Raw genomic sequence first — 27,352 nt, forward strand, 5'->3', positions numbered from 1 at the left:
TTGTTAAAAAAAGACTGTGTTCAGGATATCTTTCTGAATACTATAAAAAATTTCTAACGCTTTCATGAACTCCTGGACATCTTTGTGCATTGAACCCTGTTTACGCCAGACGGTGTGGCCAAGTGCGCTCGATAGCGGAAGTGTGACTGTTGGGGCGCTAACCTACACATAGTGATCTGAGTTGCAGGCGGGAAAGGAGAGACTGGCAGCAAATCGGTGCATCGACCAAATTCTTCACTTGTTCCGATTATCAGCCGACTGAAGGATTTGTTTCAACATGTCATCTTTACGCCCAAATCAACATTGTCTCTATTGACTTCCTTCCTGATTGTATGTGCTGGTGTGGTATTATTAGCGTTATAATGTTGACACGAAGCCTTGCTCTCCACATTCACACTCTTGTTGTCGAACGCACTTCGGAGCTACATAACCGAAGTCGGAAGACATGCAGTCAGAGCATTCGTAACTACTCGTGTCATTCCGCCAAGCCGGATGCCGTTAGAGAACGAAACTCGCCGGCAGTTCCAAAGAGTCCATGCCTGTACGTTGATGCTCCTTTGCATACGTTGTCATCGATGCCAGTGTCTGAATCACGTGACAAATGCCAGTCTCGTGGTCCAATTCCTGCCTCTCGTAGACATTCCTCATTGTATAGCCCGATTAAATATATATCTCATTTCCTTGTTTCCGAGTTACCCATTCAGCAACGTCCCAGTTTCTGTAATACACTTGGCCAGTTACAAAACTGACGGATACCGTGATCAGTTATCCACGGGGGTTGTGGTTTGATTACAATCTATCAATTATAATGTGCCAGTATGTCAGGAGTCGACTAGTACCTATGTGACTATAGGTTTATATTGGATCAAGCTGGAAAGAGTGAGTGAGTGAGTGAGTATGATATAAAGTCGCTTTTGTCAGCATCAGAAATGTGCTTCACTCATTCTACCCATGTGGGTGAATCAGGATTTTCGCATGATTGGAGATTGTGAGTGTCGCTATACATGCAGCATTCTTCGAACTTCTTGTTTGTCTGCTCCCATGACATGTTCTCGTTCAATACAAAACATCCAAATGCACTGGTATGACGATCTATCTATCTATCTAATACCTACCCATCCACACACACCCACACATACGTTATTCTCATTAAGCGCTTGTGAAAACAACGTGTATGTTACTCATCATTGAACACTCATTTAGGCAGTGTATCTACTGCCAATAGTTTTAAGAACGGTGCACAGAAGGCTTATGAAAGTTGAGACTAATTGTAAGTCTTCAGATATTTCCGTTACAGCCAGGTGCGGCAGAAATACGCTTCTCAAGTTATGACTTAAGCTTGACATAGTGATATTTAGGTTACTGTGTGGTAACTCACATAGCAACAAGGACCCCCCTTGGTCTTTGTTTCTATGTTGTCAACAAACAGCAACTGTCTGCCCGTAGCAACGTACCAGGAAGAGACAGCTATGCCTTCATTTATGACCTGGTTGTCCAACTGCAGTTTATTTTATTTTTTTCCCGGTGTGGTCCACATGCCTTACATCCATGCTACCGCATGTATACGTATGAATGAGTGAGTGAGTTCAGTTTACAGCGCTTTCGGCAATATTCCAGCAATATCACGGCGGGGAACACCAGAGCGAATGTATTTAGTTTTACGCATTCAGCAATATTCCAGCGTCATGGCGACGGCCTGTAAATAATCGAGTCTGGACCAGACACGTGATGAAAAGCATGAGCACCGATCTGCTCAACTGGGAATCGATGACGTGTCAACCAGGTCTGACCACCCATCCGGGTGCACAGTTGCCTTTTATGGGAAGCAGGAGTTGCTGATGGACTATTCTACCTTGGACGGGTCGGGGGGACACCAGAAATTGGCTTCACTCATTGTACCCGTGTATGGAATGAAACCCGGGTCTTCAGCGTGACGAGCGAACGCTTTAACCACAAGGCTACCCGGCCGCCCCTGCATGTATACGATCTGTGCTTGAGACACTGGATGTCGAGGTATCCAGTCTCGAGTAACGGGATCGAATGGTCATCCTCGCTGACGTCTTGGACACGTCATCGTATCTGGTTTGTTACACCAGCTGACCAGTGAAGATCCGGGGAAGGTCTTCAGCGATCCATGCTTGCCGTAAAAGGCAATGCTTGTCGTAAGAGGCGAATAACGGGATCCGGTGCTCATGCTCGCTGACTTGGCTGACACGTCATCGTTTCCTAACTGCGTTGATTGATGCTCACGCTGTTTATCACTGGACTGTCTGGTCCAGATTCGATTATTTACAGACCGCCGCTACAAAGATGGGATATTGTCGAGTAGGGCGTTAAAGGTCACATGCACACAAAAAATAAAAAAAACAAAAAAAACACAATTATCACTAATTCATTACATATAATATGCATTGCTGATTATGAAAAAACAAAGTTATAACCGTACAATCGCAAATACAAAGTGCAATTTTTTGTACTTGGGTCTGCTACGCTCGAAACGAAAGACCCAGGATACCGAACCAAGTAGGCGCCGGTGGGTGTGCACTCAAGTGTAACTAAATCTTTTCATTTGCTGGCTCATTTCCGATTCACTAATTAAGCCGGCTCTCTCTTTATGTCGTATAAGCTGGATGGGTGTTAATTTCATGTGGTCACTGATAGAAGTTGTGCATTGCATATTGTCATTAGCGGACAGGCAGGCTCTTTAAAGAGGCTGCTTATCACAATCAACATGTCTTTTAAGCAACGAGTTGATTATTTACTTGTGTCACAACCATGATTAGACCACTGCTAACGACTCCGGGCAGGCACACTGTTTCAAGCTCCGCGAACCTATTCATTGCGCATGCGTATAGGCGCAGCGCAACTGTCGAAACCACGATTAGTGAATCTGTTGAACTCCAAAATGGTTAACAGCGTGTCATAATGTACACACACAGCCTGTGACATTTCGTAAAACGGGAATGGGACACTATATGTGGACGAGTGATTTTCTTTTTGCGTCACTTTTTGCAACATTCCAGCGATATCACTGGAAATTGGCTGTACACACTGTGCCCACGTGGGGAATCGAACCCCAACAATAGATCAGAACCCCGATAATTTAAAATCCACGTAGCAAGAATCTTACCGTTTTCTTAACGAACACGCAAACCTGAACAAAGAATACACCTATTTAAGAAACACTTGGAGATTTGGGTGCTACCCTGTACAAAGCATTGAAGGACTATTAATCCCACCCTTTGTCCCTACTACACGCTACAACAGATAATGTTGACACCATCTTGGTAAAGACATTTCACAGAACTTAAACGAAAACCAGCCGATGCTGTATACTGCAGTATGCTTTACGTCTACTCTGGCATGTACACATCCAGTTGAGAGTGGGTTCAATACGGATAGATCATTTCGTGAGAGGCGGGTGGGTATGTTGTCCATGGCGACATCAGCATGGGGTGGCGTGATTACATTTTGTCGTTCAGGGGCCACTTGCACAAAGCGAGCATTCAGACGGCCAGAACTCCCATTTAACACTGACTTACAATACTGCAGGTGGGCACTAGTTGTCAAAACGATTCTCACCCTGGTCATGATGACACAGGTCACAGACCCAACGATTCAAGTGTCCTCATGTCTAGCTCTTTCTATGGGCATTCGCACTGTGAACACTTTTGTTGCCATGGCAGTGTTCATGTTTCCGTAATATGCACATGAAGATTGTTAGGAAATAGGGTAGGGAAATAGAATGGTATTTCAACATGGACAGGTGTAAACTGTTTGAGAGGCATTCTAGAAGTTGCTGAGATAAAGATGACAAGAATTTTTATGGATGATCAACTTCTTTATTGCAGGGTAGCGACGTTTCGGTATAGATTCTTATACCGTTTTGCTTGAAAACGGTATAAGAATCTATACCGAAACGTCGCTACCCTGCAATAAAGAAGTTGATCATCCATAAAAATTCTTGTCATCTTTATGGACAGGTGTGCTGTCTCCTTGCTGTTTTGTATCTCACATGGTTGTGTAAAACACTGTGCTGCTAGTGATGTCAATCACTGGAGTATCTGGTCCAGATTCGATTATTTACAATACTGTCATCATATTGCTGAAATTGAGTGCATTGTTAAACAACCAACCAATAAACACGGACAAATTCGCAAAAGTAAACTACAACTATTTATATCCTTATGTTAGTTATGTTAACATTTTACGTGTGCTTTCACTCCTGGACAGCCAAAGAAGCAAGTCATTTTGAAAAGAGGATTATATTCTGACAACTGGCTTATCACCAATTCTCAAAACACCAGAAACAGTGTCAACAGCCCTAATTAAGTTATATCTGTACTGGGTTACGGAACTGCTATCATCATCCATAGAAATGACTTCCCAGCATTGAAATTGAACAATGATCTGTTAGTGTATGAAATAAGGCCAGACCGACCACCTGAAACAAGCAAGATTTCGGATTGGCAGTGTACATTTACATCCAGCCAACCTGATGGTCTGGTAATTTGTTTTTAGGAAACATGTTCTATACATCTGAGTAACTTTCTTTCATCAAATCCATTTGGGTCAGGTAACATTTTGATATTAGCACCCCGGTGTCTGGCAGTGTTTTGGCTTATTCCATACACTGGATCCCTGCCATTTAAGATGATCACTTGGGTGCCTACATCCAGTTAAAGAATGGGCACTATACAGGTGTAAGGAAAACTTAGTTGATCACACAAACTTCAAGCTGATATTTATTAAGCACTGTTCAACACATTTTATGATGCATGTTTTACATAAATCATGTAAGCAATACTTTCAGTTCTATCACACACTGACAAATATACACAAATTGTTCTGTTTAATGGGTTTCTTTTGAAGCACTTAAGTGTTCAAGATGTCTGTAATATTCACATGTATTTAAAAACATGTATATCTAATACATTTGTTCACTTAATAATCAGTAATGGCTATAGTAATACACATTCATTTGTATAGCGCAGTGTGTACACCTGTGTTGTCTGTGCGCGCATTTCATGCTGATAATAATAGTTATGTAATTTACTACCCATCAAAAGTTTAGATTCACATAAAGCACTATATGTTCTGTACATATGTGTGTGTATAAATGGTTACATTGAATTATTTGGTTTGCAGATAAATTGCATGAGGATCATGCATCAACTTGCTGAAAAGCACGTACAATTATCATGCATGTGACCAGCTGCGTTTTGTTAAGTTTTGTTAAGAATTCGCTAATTTTCAAGGAGTTTCATCTTTTATTGAACTCATGACATTTTAACCATTATGAATATGTTTTACAATACATCACTTCATGTTTAAACAGTACTTTTAAACAGTATGGAATGTTTTGCAAAATCTATTTTAGAACGGTTGAGGGCTATATTTACACTTGAGTCTAAACTTTTGATGGGTAGTATAATAACCATATATTCTAACCTGTTAATAATGACAATAAGAAGGAAAAGGGAGCTCAGTTTGGAAAAGCTGTCAAACATTAACGTTTTTCTTCCTGAAGACAGTAAGAGTATTCATGATAAACCTTGCCCCACAAAAAAACACCAAGAAAACATGTATGAGAAGAAAATATCAGGGTACATTTCTCCAAGTAACCACCCTGGTTTGGAGAGTCTGTTGCGAGACATCTAGCTGATGTCTGAACAGGTGATGGCGACTCCTCTCTCGTAGAAGCTGTGGCCTGCTGCAGTCAGTGGTGTAGTGGGGTCAAAGTCCAGTGTAAACAGCAGATGCCCCCTGGTGGCATTCAGGTACACTGGCAGAGTTACCTTCCCTTTGGATGGATCCTTGCCTTCAAGTCTGTTCGAAACAAGAGGTTCACATTTATGTGTATGCTATAATTTCAGATTCTTAAGACACCAAGGTTTATACTTATTACTTTCACCATTACAGCTGCTCTGAAGAGCATTACTTTCACAACACAGTCAGTCTGATGTGAGAGGAAAGTCTGAATTGATGAAGGGCATTTTTAACTAAGCTGAAACTCACAGGTATGGGAAAACTGAAAAAAAAAACCCTGATAGAAGTGGAATTGAAACCCAGGATCATAAATTTCTGACATGCCCAAGGAACATGACTCTGCATATTGAACTGTGGTAAGTAAGCCCGTGTGATCCTAACTAACTACAAGGATGGCAAAAGGAAAATCGGTTTTCAGCTGAAAACTTAATATTACATCATCGAATGCAGGTTGATAAAATTCATACAACTGATATGTTTAAGATAAAATCAGCGGAAATCCATGGATCCGTGCAAAACTGCCATCCCTGCACCTACGGAAAGTGTGCCCAGTTACAGTAACCATAATATAAGGCACATGTATGCAGCCAGGTCCTGAAGTAGAAGCCTACCTGATCCAGCGCAGCAGAGTGAGAGGCAGCTCTGTTGAGATGGTTGATGACAGCTCCAGTTTGTTATCCTTACACACAGCTCCCTGCAGCTTGAGGCCTGCAGCAAACACGTCATAGTTACTATCATACAAACACATGGACTTGGCCAGCATATGTTGGTTGTTCATATATTATGGTGATGACAGTGAGCAAGAGTGAGTGAGTGTTTAGTTTTACACTGCGTTCAGCAATATTCCAGCTATATGGCAGCTGTCTGTAAATAATCAAGTCTGGATCAGACAAGTGATCAACAGGTTGAGTTTCCATCTGTGCAACAGGCAACCGATAACCTGTGTCAACCAAGTCAGTGAGCCTGACCATCCGATCCCATTAGTTACCTCTTAAGACAAGTATTGTCGCCTGCTGGGTTGCTGAAGACCTATTCTACCCCGGACCTTAACGGGTCTGATATTGCTACAAGTTGGGTAAAAATACACTCAGTCAATATCTATGTGTCTGTGTTCATCCACTTAAAGATAAGCCAGTGAGTTTGAATTTAACATCACACCGTTAATATTACAGCCATATAGTGATGAAAACAAGGTTATCATTTAAAAGATCTGTTGATGAAGGACAGTAAAACTAACTAGATCATCACAGATACAGTAAAGTTCACTTATAATGTACACGCTTACAACAAACAAATTCATAAGTCCCGACTGCTTTCCTATATATGGAAATGAATTCACTACCGTATACACCTAACACTGATAGTACGAATTATCTGTTACAACAAACAAATTGACAGGTCCCTCTGTGCTATTTCACGCGTTGATTGACGTGTTTACAACGAACAGCTGATCCGAATACACTCGTGTGTCATCTCACGTGTCACCAATTAGCTTGTGAAAACAAACCTCACATGGGATCACGGGGATGAATGATCGATGACAATTACATGTTTGTTGGTTTTGTCTTACTTTATTTTCTGTGCGAACATGATCTTGTCAGAACCAGTAACGTGGTGATGATTCTTGGTAATTTTCGAATATTCACGAACATTCCCCAATCGCTTAGAATGAACTTCGCTTACAATGAACTAAAAACAACAGCCCCTTTGAGTACGTTATAAATGAATATTACTGTATATATCTAAAACTAGTTATGAAATCTAAAAAATCTTAACTATAAAGGACAATACAATATATAAATTGGCTGTAGATAATGAACAACTGCCTTTCAAGCATTAACAAGGAAGACTTGTTGCTGTTGAAGATTTACTGCAGTGACATGCACAGTGCTTACCAATTGCTCCGAAGCTGCAAGCATCAAGAGCTCCAGCTTTGCCTGTTACATTCACCTGAAAAAATTTAAAATTTAGAATGAGATAGATTATTAACAAGTAGAGGTGTGAGGTATAGTATACTATCATTTGAAATAAATATATCATATCTTATCTGGGAAGTACTGGAACATTTCAGTTTTCAGAATCCTTTGTCTGTTGACACATAGTTAAAAGCATAACAATTCAATACCTATCACTGTCAATACCCTCAGCTTCTCCCTTTGATTCCCTGCTGCTGTTTGGTATGTCTAAAGCATATCAGTCAAAGCTTGACATTTCTGGATGTCTCATTCCCATCATTTAGGAATTTGAATGGGACAACTACTTACGTCGAGATACAGTTCTTCCAGGGACCATCCGTTGGCCTGGGCCACATACTGTCGTGTCGCTGTGATGTATGCCTCTGGTATGAAGAGTCCACCCAACCACACATTCAAGTTCTGAAACACCAAGTAGGACATTATGAAGGAAGACTGAGTGAGTGAAATGAGCCAAATGGCTATTTGCTTCATAAAACTATTTACGGTAATATTACCAAGCATGTTTATCATGCTTTCTGCAGTACTCCAGCTGTACAATAGCTACCTGTAATGAACCCGTTTCTACACTGACTGAAGGATGATATGCAATTAAACACAAGCCACACTCTGTAAACCAGGGAATCTACAGTTTTGCAAGCTATATGCAGACAATCTGTAAATACACAAGTCTGGATCAGACAATCCAGTGACCAGCAGCGTGACCATTTATCTAGGCAACTGGGATATGTCAACCAAGTCAATGAGCTTCACCATCCACTACTGCAGTCAGCTCTTCCACCTATATGGCGGCAGTCTGTAAATAATTGAGTCTGGACCAGACAATTCAGTGATCAACAATTGGGAACCGATCACGTGTGTCAACCAAGTCAGTGAGCCTGACCACCTGATCCCGTTAGTCTCCTCTTACGACAAGCATAGTCGCCTTTTATGGCAAGCATGAGTTGCTGAAGGCCTATTCTACCCCAGGACCTTCGCGGGTCACCTCTTACTACAAGCACAGGTTTGAAGACCAGTTCTAATCAGTATCTTCTCTGGTTAGATTACCTACAGCAAAGTTAAGTCAAGCATGAAATACTTAGGGTCTATCTTGAAAAGTCCAGGGTTTATAATGCCTCACCTGATCCCGTTAGTCGCCTCTTACGACAAGCTTAGTCGCCTTTTATGGCAAGCATGAGTTGCTGAAGGCCTATTCTACCCCAGGACCTTCGCGGGTCACCTCTTACTACAAGAACAGGTTTGAAGACCAGTTCTAATCAGTATCTTCTCTGGTTAGATTACCTACAGCAAAGTTAAGTCAAGCATGAAATACTTAGGGTCTATCCTGAAAAGTCCAGGGTTTATAATGCCTCACCATTTAGTCTTAATGGTATGATGTTACTACCAATGTCCCTGTCATTACAAGTGCCAGACCCACCTTAAGTTCCTTCGCCCCACCAGAGCTTGTGGTCTGCACAATCTTCTGCAGCTGCTTGATACGCTGACTGAAGTCTGTGATCCATTGGATGACAGTCAACCCGTTGGGGATGATGTATCGGCGCCAGGTTTCCGGGATTATACCTGCATAGCAAGGAAAGTTTCCACTACAGTCACGCAACAAAACCATACCAACAACTTTCCGCCAAGGGAATATTGAGCTGATTGAGACACTCTGGACCTGTTTGATTTGTTGAAAACGTTTATCCATAAATAGAGATTCAAAATGTATTCACTTCAAACAGACTGATCTGCCCTACTGGGTTTCTTAATTATCGTAAGTTTGCTAATCTGAGACTAGTAAATTTCAAGAAAAACCAGAGACATTTCCTAGTGGACTAACACATTTACCATGAGGCAGATTGTAGGTCTATGTAATTGTCAGGTAGACTAATCATTACCAGACTAACTAAATAAAAATTCCCTTCTCACTCACTTGTTTTCAACATGAACTTAAATACAGTACACATTCTAGTACATTTTTTAGGTTGAGCCCAATTTAGGAATTGAATTCACACTCTCCGTGTGATACATTTAATTGCCAACACAAAGCCAGTGATCTAATCAACTCCACGGGATCATTTTGCTTCAAAATGATCACTTTGTTTGCTACAGATTTTGGGTGTACCATTGCCAGTACTGTGGGTCAAATCAATGGGACTCAACCAAGAAAAGAACTAGTATTTTACCAGTAGTATAAATGTGTAACACCAAACATAACATTTCTCATAGAAAGCATCAATGTTTACTTTTGAGACTATCTCTCAATATTCGTAATCCTTATCTTTTCTCAATAAAGTGAAAAAAAACAAAACAAAAAAACCCAAAACAAAACAAAACAAAAACAAAAAATAAATAAATTAAAAATAATCCATCGAACCCACCCTCTGATAGTGTTAACTACACAATCCAAAAGACTTTTTTCCCATATGGTGATAGCATCAGATAAATTATATAAAAATGCATGGATTTTACGGCACTAATAGAAATGCTTCAGCAAACTGAACCTATGCTGTATACATGAAGAGCAACGGTACATCAACATACATACTACTGACTGCTTAGGTTTAAAAGTCCTCACTGTTAAATATTTCTCAAAATATTTCAAAAGAATAATTCCTTACCTTTGACAAGGTCAGCCATCATGGATCTGTGGTGATTGGTTGGCTTCTTCTCAGCGTTGCACACTTTCATGACATCAAGGAGATCTTGACGTACATCGTTCAGAAGGCGTGCTCCAGCATTCACTTCCCGTTCAAAGAACCGGAATAGTGGATCCTTGATGTTTTCGACTGTTCGTTTCATGGCTCCCAGAGACTGAAAGGGCAACAGGCATTGAAAGCGGAACTCCACTCATCCATGTGAAGCAGGTGGTTTAATGTATGAATGAACACATGAACACAAAACTATGTACAAGAGTCCACAATGAACAACTAATGAAACAAAGTCAAGAGAAGTTACTATGAAGGTTGTATTACAAAGAGGTTAAGTGTTATAGTCACGAACAAGTGTTAAAACATACATGCTTTACTTCATGTTGAATGTATAGAAACAGAAGAGAAGGTCTGTAAAACACAGTATCAAATATGGAGAGAAATCAATGAAATTGTTTCACATTACGAAAAAGTCTCCAAAGGTGCATACTTTTTTTAGCGGGCAATAAATATTAAGGAAATAATAAAGAATAAAATGGGTAAAAAAATAGGTAAAATAGTGCTTTCACACAAGGTTCAAGGGGATGGATAGACTGATGGAAATAGGTAGATGTAAATGGTAAGTAAAGCAGCTACTTGGATGCTAAGTGTTAGGTAATCTGACAGCTGATGAAGACACTTAGAGTGATGGCCATTGAAAAATGATTCAGATGAAATATACCACTCAAAGAAAGTCAACAACCATCTGATTCTTTCTTACTGATATCATGGCATGACAGATTAACCCGGGTAATGTGGAAGAATCTGTGCCTAGATTTTTGAAGCCCTCCTAGTGTGCAGACGATCGTAAATTTATGACCCTAGCAGAGCTTCGTAAATCTTGGCCCTGGTCTTTAACTTCCTTTACGTAGCATTGTCTGATCCTTCACTCTACATGCTTTCATATACTGTGTGGTGCATAGGGACAAAACACAAAGTTCTTCTACACTATTTCTTACAAAAGAAAAACAACAATAAATCCCAAAAGACAATTCTCTAACCAGTCCTCTTTGCAGCCTAAAGTAGCAAGTGATTTCTAGGAGTAAACACCCTGGACCTCTTCATCACCATAGCTTAGATTTGTGTCTAGTTTCCTTGGCATTACTCTCAATGAAGGTGTCCAAGAACATGGTATTGTTCTGACATGATTAACACCAGTGATTTTCACCGGAACTGAAAGACTAACTGGTTGCATTTCTTCAGGGATTCTCCTTTCCATCTTAAAGATGTTGGACAGGTTGTTTCTGCGCATACCATAAACGACGGGATGTGACAGTAGGAACGTATTTCTGTTAGTTTTATGATACAGCTATTTCCTGTTGTGCTGCTTCTAATCATTCGGCTGCCATCGTGGCAGATCCTATATATTTGGGTTATTAACAAAGAAACGCCACACAAATATTTATCGGGAAATAAACCTGGGCAAGAGTTATTTCCCCTCATCAAATTTGATTTTACTATGGCGTTTTAAGTGTAATGTTGATACCCTCCAGTAACATAATGTTCATATTTTTGATAAATCAATTGTTTGATAGTTAGTATACAAGTTCCTTAATACTTGATGAAATGATTTTTATGTTTATAAGCAATTCATAAGAACCTTCTGACTCATTTATATATATCAAGGGATTGCATGCAATGTGATTTATATATTTATATGGTTTCTATTTTCAAGCACATCTGAGAGTATAATTCTATGGGTCATGGCACTTCTAAAATGAAGCTATGGTGGTGAAAGGGTCCAGTATATTGAACAATTAAATAAAGACACGATAGACAGGTAATTGAGGATGCTCCTCAGAACCACATGTTTACCAAAAATAATCAGCTGTTTCATCTATACAGGAAGTACCTCCTGTAAACCTACAGACAATCCTCAACCAGCATCTCCAATACTATCCTGGACAAAGCAAACAATAAACCCTTTCCGTGTGAACAGGAACTGTTACCAACACTCACCGCTGCGTCTTCAGGCTGTTCGGGAAAATAATGGTTGGGGTTCATTTGTAAACAAATCAGATTTCCGTAGAGCAAGTGAGTGAGTGAGTGAGTTAAGTTTCTCGCTGCACACAGCAATATTCCAGCTATATGTCAGCGGTCTGTAAAAAATCTGGACCAGACAATCCAGTGATAGATTTCCATAGAAATTGTCTTCAGTATTTTGCTCCCTGTTCTTGCTTATGGTCACCCTCAGCTTTATTACAGCTCATGTGATGGGAAACTGTACATAATCCAGATTGGACCAGACAAATGAGGGACAATCCATTCATGTTCTGTTTATCCCAGATTAAGAAATAAAAAAAAAACTCCTAAAAACTCATCTCTTTCAACAAGCTCTCAAATGACTACTGACATTTTGTGCACCTTGAGGATATTCCACCTGGAAAGATGCTATATAAATGCTCTATTGTTATGTTTTACAGATTAAAAAGATAATATGCAGCAGAGAGGGTTCGGGTGATGCTGGCATAGTCAGACCGGTAAGACTCTTCATCAGCTCAGGGCCCTCGCCCCTTCTACATGCAGCATGGATAGCAGATAGGGAAAGCGATGCCTTATCGAAACCACCAAGAACTTTCCGAATATGAAAGCTCTGCAACACTGCAGCTTTCTGCATTAAACAGCATCGGAAGAGCTGTGCTGCCGGTGGAGAACAGGGACACTGTACTGATCTGCGCCAAGAAATCATGAGGTACCAAACCAAGGGCACAGAGAACAATAGGGAGCCTGATGACAGTGCATTATCTTCATCATTGTTATTACTGTCAATGTCACTTATGAATGTTGGGGCCATAAATCACATCCTGTCTCTCTGTTCACATGATGTGACAAGTTGACTCCGATGTGAACGCAGGATGATTACCAGTGTCACCCAGAATCCACAAGGAGACGTACAGAAGAATATGCTGGTGAGTATGAACTGGTCTCCTAAGATGCGAGATTAGGAACGACTATGTGAAACAGCCTGTAACATCTACTGAGTTAGTCACCATACTTGAGAGAATTAGTACAGAGCATGTTAGGGAAAGACATATTTAGGATTAAACAATCCATCGGCTGCACACATAGTCTGTAGTGAAGCATTAGTCTGCATTTATGTTCAATCGATATCAACAATTGTTATCTCAGTGTACGTGAATTACTAACAACACTGAAAACAAGTGCAAATACTTTCAGAAATACAAGATGTAGGTACAATGGTATATTTTATGTTCAAAGACATCAATATTGTAGCTATATGGGAAATGGTCTGTGGTTTGTAAGAAATAGTCTTGTCATGACAATTCAGTGACTGACATGAGCATTCTCTACACAATCAAGATATGATGGTAGGCATCAACAAATTCATCGAGCCTGACCAATAACCGCCTATTACAACAAGCATGGGTCAAAGATTCCTATCTGCATAGGTGGTGACATCAGTGTTGATTGCTCATTACTTGAGAGCAACATATCGGTCTTGTTGTCTTAGACTGACCTGAGGCACAAGCTTGAGCCAGGTTCCCACAGACTGGTGAAGGGTTCTCATCCAGGCAGGGCGTCCATCGGCCATTCTGTGACCCTCATGATCATCGGTTGGGGCACCAATCACATCATCTTCCTCCAACAGCTGCATTTTCATCAGCTTGGCAATCATGTCACCTCCTGTAATAGTGAATGAAGTGTGGTTTACTTGTAGCAGACGTGATTAGCAGAAACACTTCTGTGCTTCTCATCATTTGAAAACATTGAGTAAGTATGTGTTTGGTTTAATCATACTTTGAGGTGTTTCATTTGTAACTTCACGTTAATGAGAATTCAAGTTAGTGAATGTTGTTTCATATTCCTTTATTTCAGTCATACTTGGAATGTGCACTTTGAAAAAATCCCCCCCAAGCCCCAATAGGTGTGTGGGACGTATTCTGCACAAAGGGTTACTAGTTTAAGTATCAAGGGCCATATATCATCATCCCTATTCACCCAAAGGAATTATTTATCATTAGTTGGTTACCCATGAAAAGAAAGACTTTTATCATATTTTGAATCATTATTCCCTCACTGCAGTTAGCTTATTGTTAGTGTATCTGAAGGGCATGTGGACAAGCCTTGATACTGTCCGTCCTTGCTTACCTCTAGTTGTCAGAAGCACCTTCTCTGCATTGTTGGGCAGCCCCAACCATGATGGCGTCTGCCTCTCCTCCATGTTGTTCACAAACTGGACAAACTGTTCCCGTCTACAAGAGATAACACAGAAGGTAAAGATTAAAGTTCATGTTATAATAAAGGGCAAATGGGAAGGACCAAATTTATGGAGGAAACATCAAACAGTAACATCTCATCATATACAGTGAACATAAATTGAAACACTTGGCTGCCTCAATCAATTATTGTCCTCTTATGCTCCACGGAATGCCTGTTTCTCCACAAAGCAATCCATCTGATTTATCTCTTTATTTCACAAATCCCTGCACAGGGTGGCCTTTCAGGGCAATCTCAAAGTCACAGTGATCCGTGTCCGAGTACGGCTGAAAAGTAAAGGCTTTCATATTATGACATTAAGAGAACTTACCTGACTCCATCTGGCATTGAGATATTCTTCCCCTCGACACCATCGACATTAGTAACAAGCTTGTAGTCACCCTCAAAACTCTTGGGGGTGAACAGCTTGTCTACAAACGTGCTCAGGAGACGCTGGATGTAGGAGATAGAAAGTACATAAATTAAAATACCTTAGAGTTGATGTCTGAATTAAAGCAGTTAAAATGGAGCTAGGCTGCCTACCTTTAGAATTCAGCATCAGATTACCAGTATGTCACAGTATCTTATTATGTAATTTGTGAAACTTTGTTTCCAAAACACTGGTAATACAATGACCTGTCATGTCAGGCTACTGCTGGGTTATCAAGTGTGCCTAAGGCCAACTGGTTAGCCTCTAAAGTTTGATTTAAGTTACAGAAACCCAGTACGTCTGCTACAACAAACTATTACATGTACAGAACTGATGATTACCATACTACACAGGATCTAGGGTCTAAAGTTATACTAGAAATTGAAACCGGACTGTTTCTCTTCAAGTGCAAGTCCACATTCGTATACAACATGTCACAGATGGTGAACACTTTACCTGGTCAAAGTCATTATCAATCTTTCCACCATAGATACACTGGGACAGTAGAGTCTTGATGGCATCCCAGGGGACTTTCTCCGGGGGCAGGTTGGTACGACCCTGACAAAGACAATAAATATATGATGGGTATTTTCTTTCGAACATCCACATATAGACTTACCAAACAGACAATATTTTGTTAGATTCAAGAGTCATTGAGAGAGCACCCCTTCTATGTTGCATTAAACAACACAAACTATATCATAGTGTTAGTTTGATGGAGGAGGCAAGTCTCAGATGATGAGTGACTGGTTTTTTGTTGGTTTCAATGATATTAAGGCTCATATGGAGACTTCAACCTGGGACTTTGGCATGAGGAAAACCACCAGGCTATCCCAGTGTCAGCTTGCTATGGGAATAAAGCGAAAGGTAGTGCCTCTTATGTTTACCACTTTTGTGAAACCTGCAAGCACGGGATTGTGCTGACAATCCAATAAACTAAAGAGGGCAAATAAGGAAAACATCTCTACAAAACAAACTACAGGGCTCACTTGGACAAAGCAGTCTTAGTGCTACAATGATTGTAACTCCCCTTCTTCAACATAGGCTTAAGATAGTTGTAGTGCGAAGATCGCTTTGTGCAAGCTCATTAGACAACCCCCAAAGCAGTATACCAGAATAGGACCACATACCAGAGCAACAGAGTCGATCCAGACATCCAGCATGTCACAGGCAACCTTCAGGTCAGACTCTGTGAACTCATACTTCTTGGCCCAGCCGAGTGGAGTGTAGCGCATCCGTTCCTGTACGATGGCATGGAACCAGGCCAGGAGGAAGTACAACCGTGCTCTCTCATTGGGTTCCTGAAGTGCATAACATGTACGCAAAAATAACACAAGCAACTAGTTTCCTGAGGTCTTTTGTTGTTTGGCAAACAAGAATAGTTTCAGAGTATTGACCAAAGACAAACTTGCTAAAAGATATTTTACATGTATTACAAACACACGTTTATACTTTTGATTTGCATTCTCACATTTTCACAACTGATTACCTGGTATTATCAAAGAGATGGATAAAGAGGTGTTCATGTTTTCCATGGCTACAGAATGTTTGATTTGCTTACCAAGAAATATTAAGTGTAAATGTTCAGGGTTTGTGAACTATAGTTATTTTCAATGTTCAAGCAGAAATCTGACAGTGGACAACACCATTTTGTCAAGCAGCCAGCTTTGCACAATGATGCTATGTTAATGAAATATTTTGAATAGAGAAAATTGACATATACAAAGGTTAATATATTAAAGGTTGCAACATAACTGTGGTTGATGATGACACTCACCCTGCACATCCTGGATGTAGGTACTGTGCTGAATGTCCGGGTGAGGTTGGCAGCGACACCTGGTGGGGGCTCAAACACAAACACACGACCTGCTCGCAACAGGTTGGAGGGAAGCTGCAACAGGAAACACACGAAATAAGTCACAGTACTGTGTTACTACTCAGTGCATAATGCTGCTCACAATACAGTAGTTGAATCTGGACAAAATAGGGAGGAAAATTATTGGCAAAAAGTTATGAAAGAATCTATTAAATAGAGACTATTATACAAGAACGTGTATGGAAACGTGTCAGAGTTCCCACATTTCCATAGGGACATTAACATGTTCTTACACGTGTTCTGTAATATCAGCATGTCATTGTCACACTTTCTTTGGTTCACATTGTTTCCAAATCCTGGCATCTTGGCATCAACAGTCAAGACATCACCATAGCTAGTATATAACTAGTGGTTGGGTGTAAGGGCAGCATTGGCCATAATGACACAATGAGCCTGGTGACATTGTCAGCACTTCATGCTCAGCAGCATGGACCAGCTCCTCCCTGTATCCCTACAGCTGTATACATTTCAGTGTACCTTTGGGTTGATCTCCATGGTGAGGAAGAGCCTGAAGCTGGGATGAGGCGTGAGATTGTGGAGCTTCTTCTCCAGCTGAACCAGCCACTGTGGAGCCAGGTGGACGTTCTTCAGCATCACCCATCTACCAGACTTGCTGGATGAGTTGATAACCTTCTCAGCCTGGGTGAAACCTTCAGCAGATCCTGGGAACACAAAAGTGACATTGTTGGATTCTTTTCAGCATCATATAGACACTGTTCAGGTCAACCTGTTAGAAATGCTGAAAGCAGACAAGTAATAGCCTTTCATCTCAATGGCACATTAAAAGGAGGTAATCGTTTACTATTATTATTACTATGAGCAAAATATCAAATTGATATCATATCATACTTATAAGCAATATTTTACAGTTCCAAGAAATGGGTCTGAAAATGCATGTTGCATTCAGTGCAGTATCTAGTGCAGGGGGCAGCTTACCAATAGCAATGGATGTCAATGGTTTGTTCAGCTCTGCTGCCAGATCATCAACTCGACTGCTGGCATCATAACCCGTAACAGAGCACATCAGGACTGGAGTGCTGGCCTTGATCTGATCAGACAAAACACAGGAATTAGTACATTTGAACAAATACACACAATCATATACAGTCAAGCACCGTTGAGTTCAACTCTGATAACTCAGTTGTCTCACAATTAGGAAGGACTCACTGTTTCGACTCAACACTACTGATAACTGATTAAAATTTTGAATCAAAATATACAGAGAATCCAATGTGAGTTTTATGTAATCACATGACTAGCATGCAATTGTTGAGTTGTTTCAAAATTGCCCTTCCCCAAGCTACCGAGGAGCAGGATGCCTACACAAGATTATTCAAGATGGACACAGTAAGAGGAGCTGTATTATGTGTGATTGTGATCCCTGTGAATACAAATGGAAAAATAAAAAAAATAAATACATGTGAAATTTACTTTTTGTTTTTATTTTTTTCATGGTGATATGTGACGATATGCCCTAGTTGGATGTGTCCTATTTGGATAACTTGACATTTTTCTTGGTTCCATGAATATCAAGACAACAGTGCTCAACTGTATAAACATCAGAATATTATTTTTAAGAAACACTGGACAACGGTTTCCTCTGTACCTCGGAAGGAAAAGGAGATAAAAAAAATAACATATTTGTCAGGATAAGAATGAAACATCCATAATTATATTCTGTCATTAGACTACAAGTATCCAAAGAATCTATCAAGATGTCAAGTCTTGCAGCTTTCAAAATAAAAATAGAAAACCACCTATCATATGGTGCAGTTATTCTTGATTCTGTGACTGCTGATTAAGGAACACAACATACCACATTCTCCACAATCTCTCCTAGGTTAAGTTCCTTTTCTCCACAGTGGACAAATTCTGATGTTAGTGTTGTCTCCACAAACACCCGGGCCATGGCAGTCAATCTGTCTGGTCGCAGGGACTGGATCACTAGGAGGCCATGTACAGCCTTTCCAATAGGACCTGCAAATGGAATGGGAACTTGAAGTTTTTTATGTGTATTTCTCAATACCAAAATTTAGCTATATTTAATCTAATATTCAACAAGACACTGTTGTTACTATGAACAGCGACCGACACTGCCAAAGTATGCGGACAAATAACATCCAGTTGTGGTCACTGAAGGTCTTCACTTTGATACAGGAAATTTTATTATCATAGGATACTTATACAGTGCACAGATCCAGGCAACTAGTGCTTGCTCAAGGTGCTTCCCTCAATCATTGGATGTCAATATCAACGACTCATTGTAGTAGCAATCTCAACTCCCTTGGGAGTGTACAATTTAATGCCTTTCTCATCCAAACAAGGTAAATCTGTTCTCTTATGGGGAAACATTAACAATCAGGACTGACTGGCATAAGATGAACATAAGAGACTGTGCGTGTATGCCTGTTTGTGAGAATCTGGGTTAGAGGTGAGTTTATAGTTCTAGTCTTACATCGCTTTAAGCAATATTCCAGTAATATCACAACCAGGGACAACAGATATGGGCTTCACATATTGTATCCATGTGAGGAATCAAACCTTGGTTGTTGGCGATGAGCAAACACTTTAACTACTAGGCTACCCTGCCCCTATAGTGCTCACTGACAGTATACAGACTGATGATCAGCCATTGTTTCCTCCTCTATGGCTAGACACTGCAGAGTGCAACAAGTACAATCTGTATAGACAGCACTTAGAAGTACTGGCACTTACTGAGGGCCTTTTCTTCACTCCACAGCTGGGGCACATCTGTTTCTGGAGTAGCACTTTCCATCCATTTCTTCACATCCTGAGTAAGACAAAAGCAAAACGCTTTCACAAAAGTAAGAAATTTCTATTGAACTCTGTTATGCACATTCAAAATATTTCTGAATGTAAAAAGACACAAATATTGAATGAAATGAACTTTGCACATATAAACAAACCCATACAACTTCAAATGAGAAGCAACTCTGCTGACTTACTGCATTTCCATCCACGGCCTTGACAATGTTCCTGAAGGCTGGGAGCTTGCTCAGACGAACCAAGGACGCTTGCTACAAGGAAATGTATTTGAATTAATATAAAAACAATTCTCCCATACCATGAAATATACTTTCATGGTCAATAGATAAATAGACATCACATGAATGACATCTTTAGTAAATGTTCAGTAAAGTCGAGAAATGATCAAGTCAGTGATGAACTTTTTAAGTGACATTTTAGAAGGTGAGAAGTACAATATATATCAACTTTAAAGATAACAACTTTTTCCATTGCATGAATGCGATGCCTTGACACGGATTCTTGACAACGGCATAAGAATATGCATCACAACTCACGAAAAGGTAATTTTTATTATAAAATTGATATTTTACACTTATCCTGACTCTGGATCAAGTTGTTATCTATAAAGTTTGTCCATATGATAGATATTTAGCCTTATGGCAAATATGACAGGAAGTCTATTTACTAGGAAAGATATGTCTGAAATATGCTTTGTATCAAGTGATACAGCATCAAGGTATCAGTAAGTCATGTCAGGATCAACATTCACCTGTGAGGGGGATAAACCAGCAATGGCTGCTGCAGGTTTCTCAGTGAGGACACCCTCCTGGCTTCTCAGGAAGTGATTGAACTCCTCTGTGTATGTCGACTCTCTGAGGCAGAAAATACTTTTTGTACAAACATATCAGTTGTCAGACCTGTTGAGGTTTAGTTAGAACTGATCTTCAGTAACTCAGGCGACTAATGGGATCAGGTGGTCAGGTTTGCTGAGTTGGTTGACATATGTTACCGGTTCCCAATTGCACAGAACAATGATCATGCTGTTGATCACTGGACTGTCTGGTCCAGACTCGATTATTTACAGACCGAGGCCATATAGCTGGAATATTGCTGAGTGTGGCGTAAAACTAAACTCAGTTATCAATCCATTAACTACTGTACTAAACATTTGGGAGAGTAACAAAGAAACTCAAAAACATTATGCACAGTCCTTATTTTCTAGTTAAATAATATGCAGCATTTGAGTGTGAGTTTTGACATTCCAACAATGTTTCTGGAAGTAAGCAGCCAGTTCATTCACTTACGGTTTTTATTACTTATTGGGAATTATAACAAGCAGTGAGCCATAAACTTGGAAGAAAGAAATACTGAGAGCAGTTCAGCAGCAGCAGAGAACATACCCGACAAGGCCTTGCAAGTGGATGCGGCAGAGCTGGATAGCGAAGGTGATCCTATCCTCATGAATCATGCCACGCCCAACACGGCTGTAAGTTTCCTGGTAGGAAAATACACAACCTTAACACAATTTTGTCAGACTGACAAGTCATTGTTCTTATTCAACACAGCAATTGCTTAGCTGCATCCTGTTATGCAATATGTACGTATTTGGAGGCTATAAATTTAGACCAAAATATTACATAAGGAACTGTTAATTGGTTCATTTTAATTATTATATCACGGTTTCAAGAGCTACATTTCTTATCTTTAAGCTCATTGACTTGACTTTTGTCAAATTAATGCATGTCTAACTTAGAAAAACATTTTAGGTTTATCAGCACAGCCAGATCTTGTCACAATCTTACTCTGAACAAGTCAGCTGTGATGATGGACAGTCTGGCTGCGTAGTCCTTCTGGTTCTTGAGTGCAGCACAGTTGAGAGTTGCATGGAAAATCTCCAGGAAGAATTGCAGTGAGTAACCATACAGGAAGTGAACCTGAAAGGATGAATATATGACATACTAATACTTCTATGACAGATATTAATACAACCACTCGCACTGTGTAAGTCAGTGCACCCACTTACTTTAAACCACAGAAAATCAGCTCAGTGAAACAAGCCTTTAACCCAGCTATTTAACCAGATTGTCAAGTCAGAATCTACTTCTAGCATCTACATGACAGTAAGTGAGTGATTGAGAATGGTTTTATGCCACTCTTAGCAATGTTTCAGTAATATCATGGCGGGGGACACCAGAAATAGGCTTCACACATTGTACTGGGTTCTTGACATGACGAGCAAATGCTTTAACCACTAGTTCACCCTACCAGAGTAACAGAAGCCTATATTCCCACCACACTGAGAGCCAGAGAGACCAGTAGTCATACAGACCATCCTCTCTACCCACTGTGACCCAGACAGACCATTCTCTCCAAACCAAAATGACCTAGAGAGACCAGCATCCCGCACCTGTTGGAGAGCCTCCAGTGTGAAGTAGATGCTGCTACAGGACTGGGCCAGGGGCACGTACTGCTGGGACACAGTCTCGACCTCTGCCATCACGATGTCTGTCTCCTCCACCTTACGAGCAACCTCGGCCGCCTCGGTCTTCAGAGTCTCCAGGTTACTGAGGATGCTGTCATCATCCAGGATCTTGCCCTTGGCATCATTCAGGGACTGGAGGAGAGACTTCTCCAGCTGTCTCAGTCTCAGCTGGAACTCACCTGACAAAACAACCATGTTTTAAGCTCTATGTACTGACTAAAATCATTTGGTTGGTGAAAATCCAATCTAACAGCTGACACCAGCCCCTAAATCAGATAACTGAGGACATTCTTTCTCAGATAGGTATACATGAATGTGGATAGAGAGTACACATAAGGACAATAGGTAGTTCCAATGAATCTATGGCATCCCAAAAGTGACATATCAAGCATTCAAAATGTCCTTACCTTGCAGTTTGAGAAGGTCAGATCTCTTCTCATCAACATCTGGTCTCTCAGCCTTCAACACCTGGAATAAAATGAATGATCTCATGGTTTTAGCAATATTAGCAATATCACAGTGAGGACAGTGGCTTAAGTGTACTGCTTTCACCAGAAAAACTCTCCAAAGCCCCTAAATGAAGACGTATTCACTTAACATCCATCTAAAATGAATAGATCCCTTAACATCCATCTAAAATGAATAGATCAAATTGCATTTGATGAGGAAAACGTATGTTCAATACCTCTCAGGTTGTCATGATTTTCTTTTTGAACATTCATGCGAAGTAATGTTGTTCAACTTCTTAATTATATATATTTGAATACAGCAAGTCAAAATAACCTATAACTCCAATTAAGCTACCGAGCCATCATATTAATAATGTCAACTGTATAAACAGGCACTTCCAAACATTTATTGAATTTACACAACTCTAAGGGATCGTGATCAATCCCTGCACATGGTAAATAACTATATTTAATTTGTGTTACATTTTTAAAACATGTAAAAACTTCATGAAGTTCTTCTGACCTGGTTGAGACACTGGCTCTGCAGACTGCTACGGGTGACAGTGAAGTTGACGAAGGTGACTCTGGAGCAGATGTCAGGGGGGAACTCCACCTGATAATCAGACATATCTGTTAATGGACCTCACCAACAGACCACTGGATTGTAACACAAACTCAACTCACTTATGTCTACAAATTTGCTCTTAGACAAACAGAATAACATATTTATAACCTGGTACATGAATATGTTCACATTATTACAAGGCATGTATGAAGAATGCCAGAATACTTCACAGGCAATTAATGTGGTGTACCATGTTTTTAACAATGCAATGTGAAGCATTCCAACTAGAAATGACTATAGGTGTACAGCACATTTCCAAAGCCGATCTTGTCTTTAATCTGAATTTCATACCATGTTTTCAGTTCAAGATAGAACTACAATCAGTGGCCACATTGTAAGGTTTCTACTGTAAGGTTTGTTGGTTTGTTGTTTAACGTCACATTCATCACAACACAATCTGGAACAGGCAATCCAGGGATTGATATCATTTATACTGATGTATGCAGATGGGATGTGACAACATGCATAAGTGAAATCACAAAACCTGACCATCAGTTCCTTTCCAATCCCCTTGGGTGCTTTCTACAACTTGCTTAGCTTCTGGGGTACAAATTTTGTTGCAGACCAGTTAGTATATAACATGTGAAAACAGTCTATTGTAGTACAGTTTGGATTCATGCTGTCTTCTGAAACAATAACAGCTTGTCTCCCTTGTACCCTGTACTCACATTAGGATCCCTGGTAGAAAGGAAGATGGTGAAGGATGGCGACAGATCTATGTCCTGGTCTCCCAAAGTGATCAACACACGGCCACCTGTCCTCCGCAGTTCTCGGTTCAACACAGGGTTCAATATCGGGTCGTAGCTTTCTACATCCTAGAAAATACAGATGAAAGAATAAGTAACTGTTACTTCGATACTAAAGCCCCTTGATAGTAAAGGCCAAATCATTAACTAACTTTCAACATTCCTGACTGATTTAGTGTGATCCGTGGTTTTAAGTGCACAACAAATAACCTTCAAATGGGGCAAAAAGTTTAGAGAGACTTCTTCACACTTCCGGTTTACAACTTTAGTGAAACTTGTAAGTATGTACAGGGAGGTAACAGTAGCTGTTAATAGGGGCAATTATTTGAAGAGTAATTTTCAGTTCCTCAGGCCTCCATAGCACCATTGATGCCAATACAAATGCTCTTCTACCTTTTCCTACCTAGATATGTTCAGTCTATTCAGTAACTATACATGACAGCTTTAGTCCCAGTTTTCCGTGTGACATACCTGCACCAGTAGTGGGTTACCAAATCTCAATGCACTCTCCAAGTTCTTCCTAAAGGCATCGTCCAAGAAGCTGTAATGACAAGAAGCTTCATCAAACTGCTGTAACATCAATGTCTGAGTGTGTGAGTAAGTTGAGTTTTACGCCACACTCAGCAATATTCCAGCTATATAGCGGCGGTCTGTAAATAATCGACTCTGGAACAGACAATCCAGTGATCAACATGAGCATTGATCTGCACAATTGGGAACTGATGACCAGTGTCAACAAAGTCAGCGATTGACTACCTGATCCCATTGGTTGCCTCTACATCAAATCCTTAAGTTTTAAAGAACAAAACTGCTGACATGTGACAGTGAACATGAAGAGAGAATGTATCAATTTTGATACAAAAAGAGCAGAAACAATTAGCTCTCAAGCAATGAATGAGTGAGTTTAGTTCAATGCCACATTCAGCAACATACCAGCTACATGTATAAGGCAGCGGTCTGTAAATAATCAAGTCTGGACCAGAAAATCCAGTGATAAACCGCATGAGCAGTGATCTATGTAACTGGGATACAATAAGGTGTCAACCAAGTCAGTGTTTCTGAATTTTAGAAATGGAATCACCTTATTTAAAAGAGTACTTCCAGCTAGTAGGCTAGTGAAACTTGTTCAGTGACCACTCACCTTGTCTTGGTGATCTTCCTTTCCCTGTACTCGTTCATGATGAACTCTGTGGCCTGGCCGGATGGGTCAATGATGAGCGGGTATCTGTTGAAACGCTTCAACATGATGGCGTTCTCCGTACATAGGTCATCCGTTGGCAGGGAGTTGGCCTGCCATCTCAGTCTCTCATCAGCATTAGACAGGTACTACACAGGAATAAGTGGGAAAACATTATACATTGAGATAATGTACCCCTCCACTAATTATCTGCAGTGCTTCAATCCACACCAAACTACTCTAATCTTGAAAACCTTATACCTAAACACATTGTACCACAATACAGTCTATAACAACTAGAAAGACAGGATAAGTTGTGAGTTCGACAATTCACAATGTGTCAGACCTAAGACATCTATCACTGTGACAAACCTATGAATCTGGTAGATAAATTAAGTTATCAGTGAGACTCAAACTCATAAACAGCAGATCCTGATACGACCCTCGGGGATGCAACCAATGTATACAACACAGACTTCTAAACCACATAAAATCTATTCAAGAGAACAAAGCATGAAATTAAATGCATCTGAAATCACAATTACAGGTACTTATCTCATACCAAGTGAGAGTTTACACTGTTTTCATCATACACTTATTTCATCACTCTCAGTTTCTATGGTTACCTCAGTTCTGGCCAAGTCATTCCTGAAGAGGATGTTGGCCTTCTGTAGATGTGTGCACCACGATGTGAACAGGTTGTGTCTCATAGACTGGTCAAAGTAACCTGGAACAACAGCAGTATAGCTTATTCACCTCACTAACGAGGGAGCTAGTTAAGTGCATTGATGAATGGTGAATATGCTAATCCATCTCCAAAACAGCAGATCCAGCATGTCTAAGGGGAATGACTCTAGAAAATGGCAGAGATCACTAGGTAACCTACTTGCACAATAATCGTCATGAATTGAGAAGTCAGAATCTCTTGCGACAATCTGATCCATGGATGCGCTAAGGAACAAATATCATGCAGACTTCACATAAAATTGCTTCAGCTCACCTCCATATGCCATGAAAGCAGAGGACAGGAGAACATCTCCGATGATGGTTGCTATCTGGTTCTTGAAAGTCTCGCTACCTGCCTCCCATCGCTGCTTCTCACTGCTAAGGCTGTTCAGCAGAGCAACAGATCTTTCAACCTGAAATGGAGGCAAGTTAGTATAAAATGTACATGGTATACTGGAATCTGCTGAAAGTACAATAGCTTTGCACCCTCCTCTGCTTTCAACACAAAATGAAAATCTCAAATAACGCAGGGTGTAATCTTTCATCTTTCAGGAAAACTGCAAAACTTGTCTAGAAACCATGACTGACAATTCTGGCCTCTCAACCCTGTCAAACATACCACAAAGTGAAACCTGTGACCACATTGCTGAACATTCCTACAAATATTACAAGTCACTAAATACTTGAGAAGCTAACACCGAAACCATTTACCACTTTCAAAAATCTGTGAGTTAAGACTATCCTTAGCCTACCTACAGTTGTAAAGAAAGTCTAAATCACAGAAAGAGTGGGGTGAAATGTTTATTGGGTCATACAAATCTTCAAACATATATGACCTGTGAAGGTCCCGGGGTAGAATAGGCCTTCAGCAACCCATGCTTGCCATAGAAGGCGACTCAGCTTGTCGTAAGAGGCGACTAACGGGATCGGGTGGTCAGGCTCGCTGACTTGGTTGACACATGTCATCGGTTCCCAATTGCGTAGATCGATGCTCATGTTGTTGATCACTGGATTGTCTGGTCCAGACTCGATTATTTACAGACCGCCGCTATATAGCTGGAATATTGCTGAGAGCGGCGTAAAACTCAACCCACTCACTCACTCAAACATATATTGTGATGTACATGCACTGGCAGTGGCCTTTTATGTTATTAAGATGCGTTGAAAATGTCTTTGCTACATATGCCAACATTATAGTGATTGCAGCTGCCACATTAAGGTGTCTGAATCACTAAGAAGATTTGTAACTCTCAGTTGCACCCTGGCGATGCATAAGGGTGCAAGCTGGCATCTGCTTCTACTAATCAGATTTGATAGTCCCAGCTTTCTGAAATAGCATGTGGAGGATTAACATGGATGCTCCAACTAGACCCTTCATACCACCATCAAGTGTTATCACACGTATTACCTTACCTCACACATAAATGTTGCTTTCTGATTAGT

General features: G+C 40.4%; 1 protein-coding gene across 1 annotated transcript in view; it reads right to left on the reverse strand.

Annotated features, from left to right (window-relative positions):
* Positions 1–4,727: 4,727 nt before the first annotated feature.
* The window catches only part of LOC137294572 (cytoplasmic dynein 1 heavy chain 1-like), a 71,988-nt gene continuing 49,363 nt past the window's right edge, over positions 4,728–27,352 (reverse strand). The window contains exons 65-92 of the mRNA XM_067825616.1: positions 26,184–26,322; positions 25,810–25,910; positions 25,148–25,332; positions 24,478–24,547; positions 23,929–24,075; positions 23,159–23,248; positions 22,594–22,654; positions 22,112–22,365; positions 21,507–21,638; positions 21,105–21,199; positions 20,474–20,576; positions 19,902–19,973; positions 19,651–19,726; positions 18,752–18,912; positions 17,872–17,983; positions 17,413–17,597; positions 16,837–16,950; positions 16,190–16,360; positions 15,516–15,617; positions 14,961–15,082; positions 14,522–14,625; positions 13,890–14,056; positions 10,343–10,535; positions 9,160–9,302; positions 8,034–8,144; positions 7,665–7,719; positions 6,381–6,477; positions 4,728–5,829 (exon numbers count right to left, since the gene is read on the reverse strand). Of these exons, the coding sequence (XP_067681717.1) occupies positions 5,658–5,829; positions 6,381–6,477; positions 7,665–7,719; positions 8,034–8,144; positions 9,160–9,302; positions 10,343–10,535; positions 13,890–14,056; positions 14,522–14,625; positions 14,961–15,082; positions 15,516–15,617; positions 16,190–16,360; positions 16,837–16,950; positions 17,413–17,597; positions 17,872–17,983; positions 18,752–18,912; positions 19,651–19,726; positions 19,902–19,973; positions 20,474–20,576; positions 21,105–21,199; positions 21,507–21,638; positions 22,112–22,365; positions 22,594–22,654; positions 23,159–23,248; positions 23,929–24,075; positions 24,478–24,547; positions 25,148–25,332; positions 25,810–25,910; positions 26,184–26,322 (3,534 nt within the window). The 3' untranslated portion in view covers positions 4,728–5,657. The remainder of the gene's footprint in view (positions 5,830–6,380; positions 6,478–7,664; positions 7,720–8,033; positions 8,145–9,159; positions 9,303–10,342; positions 10,536–13,889; positions 14,057–14,521; positions 14,626–14,960; positions 15,083–15,515; positions 15,618–16,189; positions 16,361–16,836; positions 16,951–17,412; positions 17,598–17,871; positions 17,984–18,751; positions 18,913–19,650; positions 19,727–19,901; positions 19,974–20,473; positions 20,577–21,104; positions 21,200–21,506; positions 21,639–22,111; positions 22,366–22,593; positions 22,655–23,158; positions 23,249–23,928; positions 24,076–24,477; positions 24,548–25,147; positions 25,333–25,809; positions 25,911–26,183; positions 26,323–27,352) is intronic.

Source organism: Haliotis asinina, chromosome 8 (assembly GCF_037392515.1).
Source record: "Haliotis asinina isolate JCU_RB_2024 chromosome 8, JCU_Hal_asi_v2, whole genome shotgun sequence".
NCBI classification, from domain to species: domain Eukaryota; kingdom Metazoa; phylum Mollusca; class Gastropoda; order Lepetellida; family Haliotidae; genus Haliotis; species Haliotis asinina.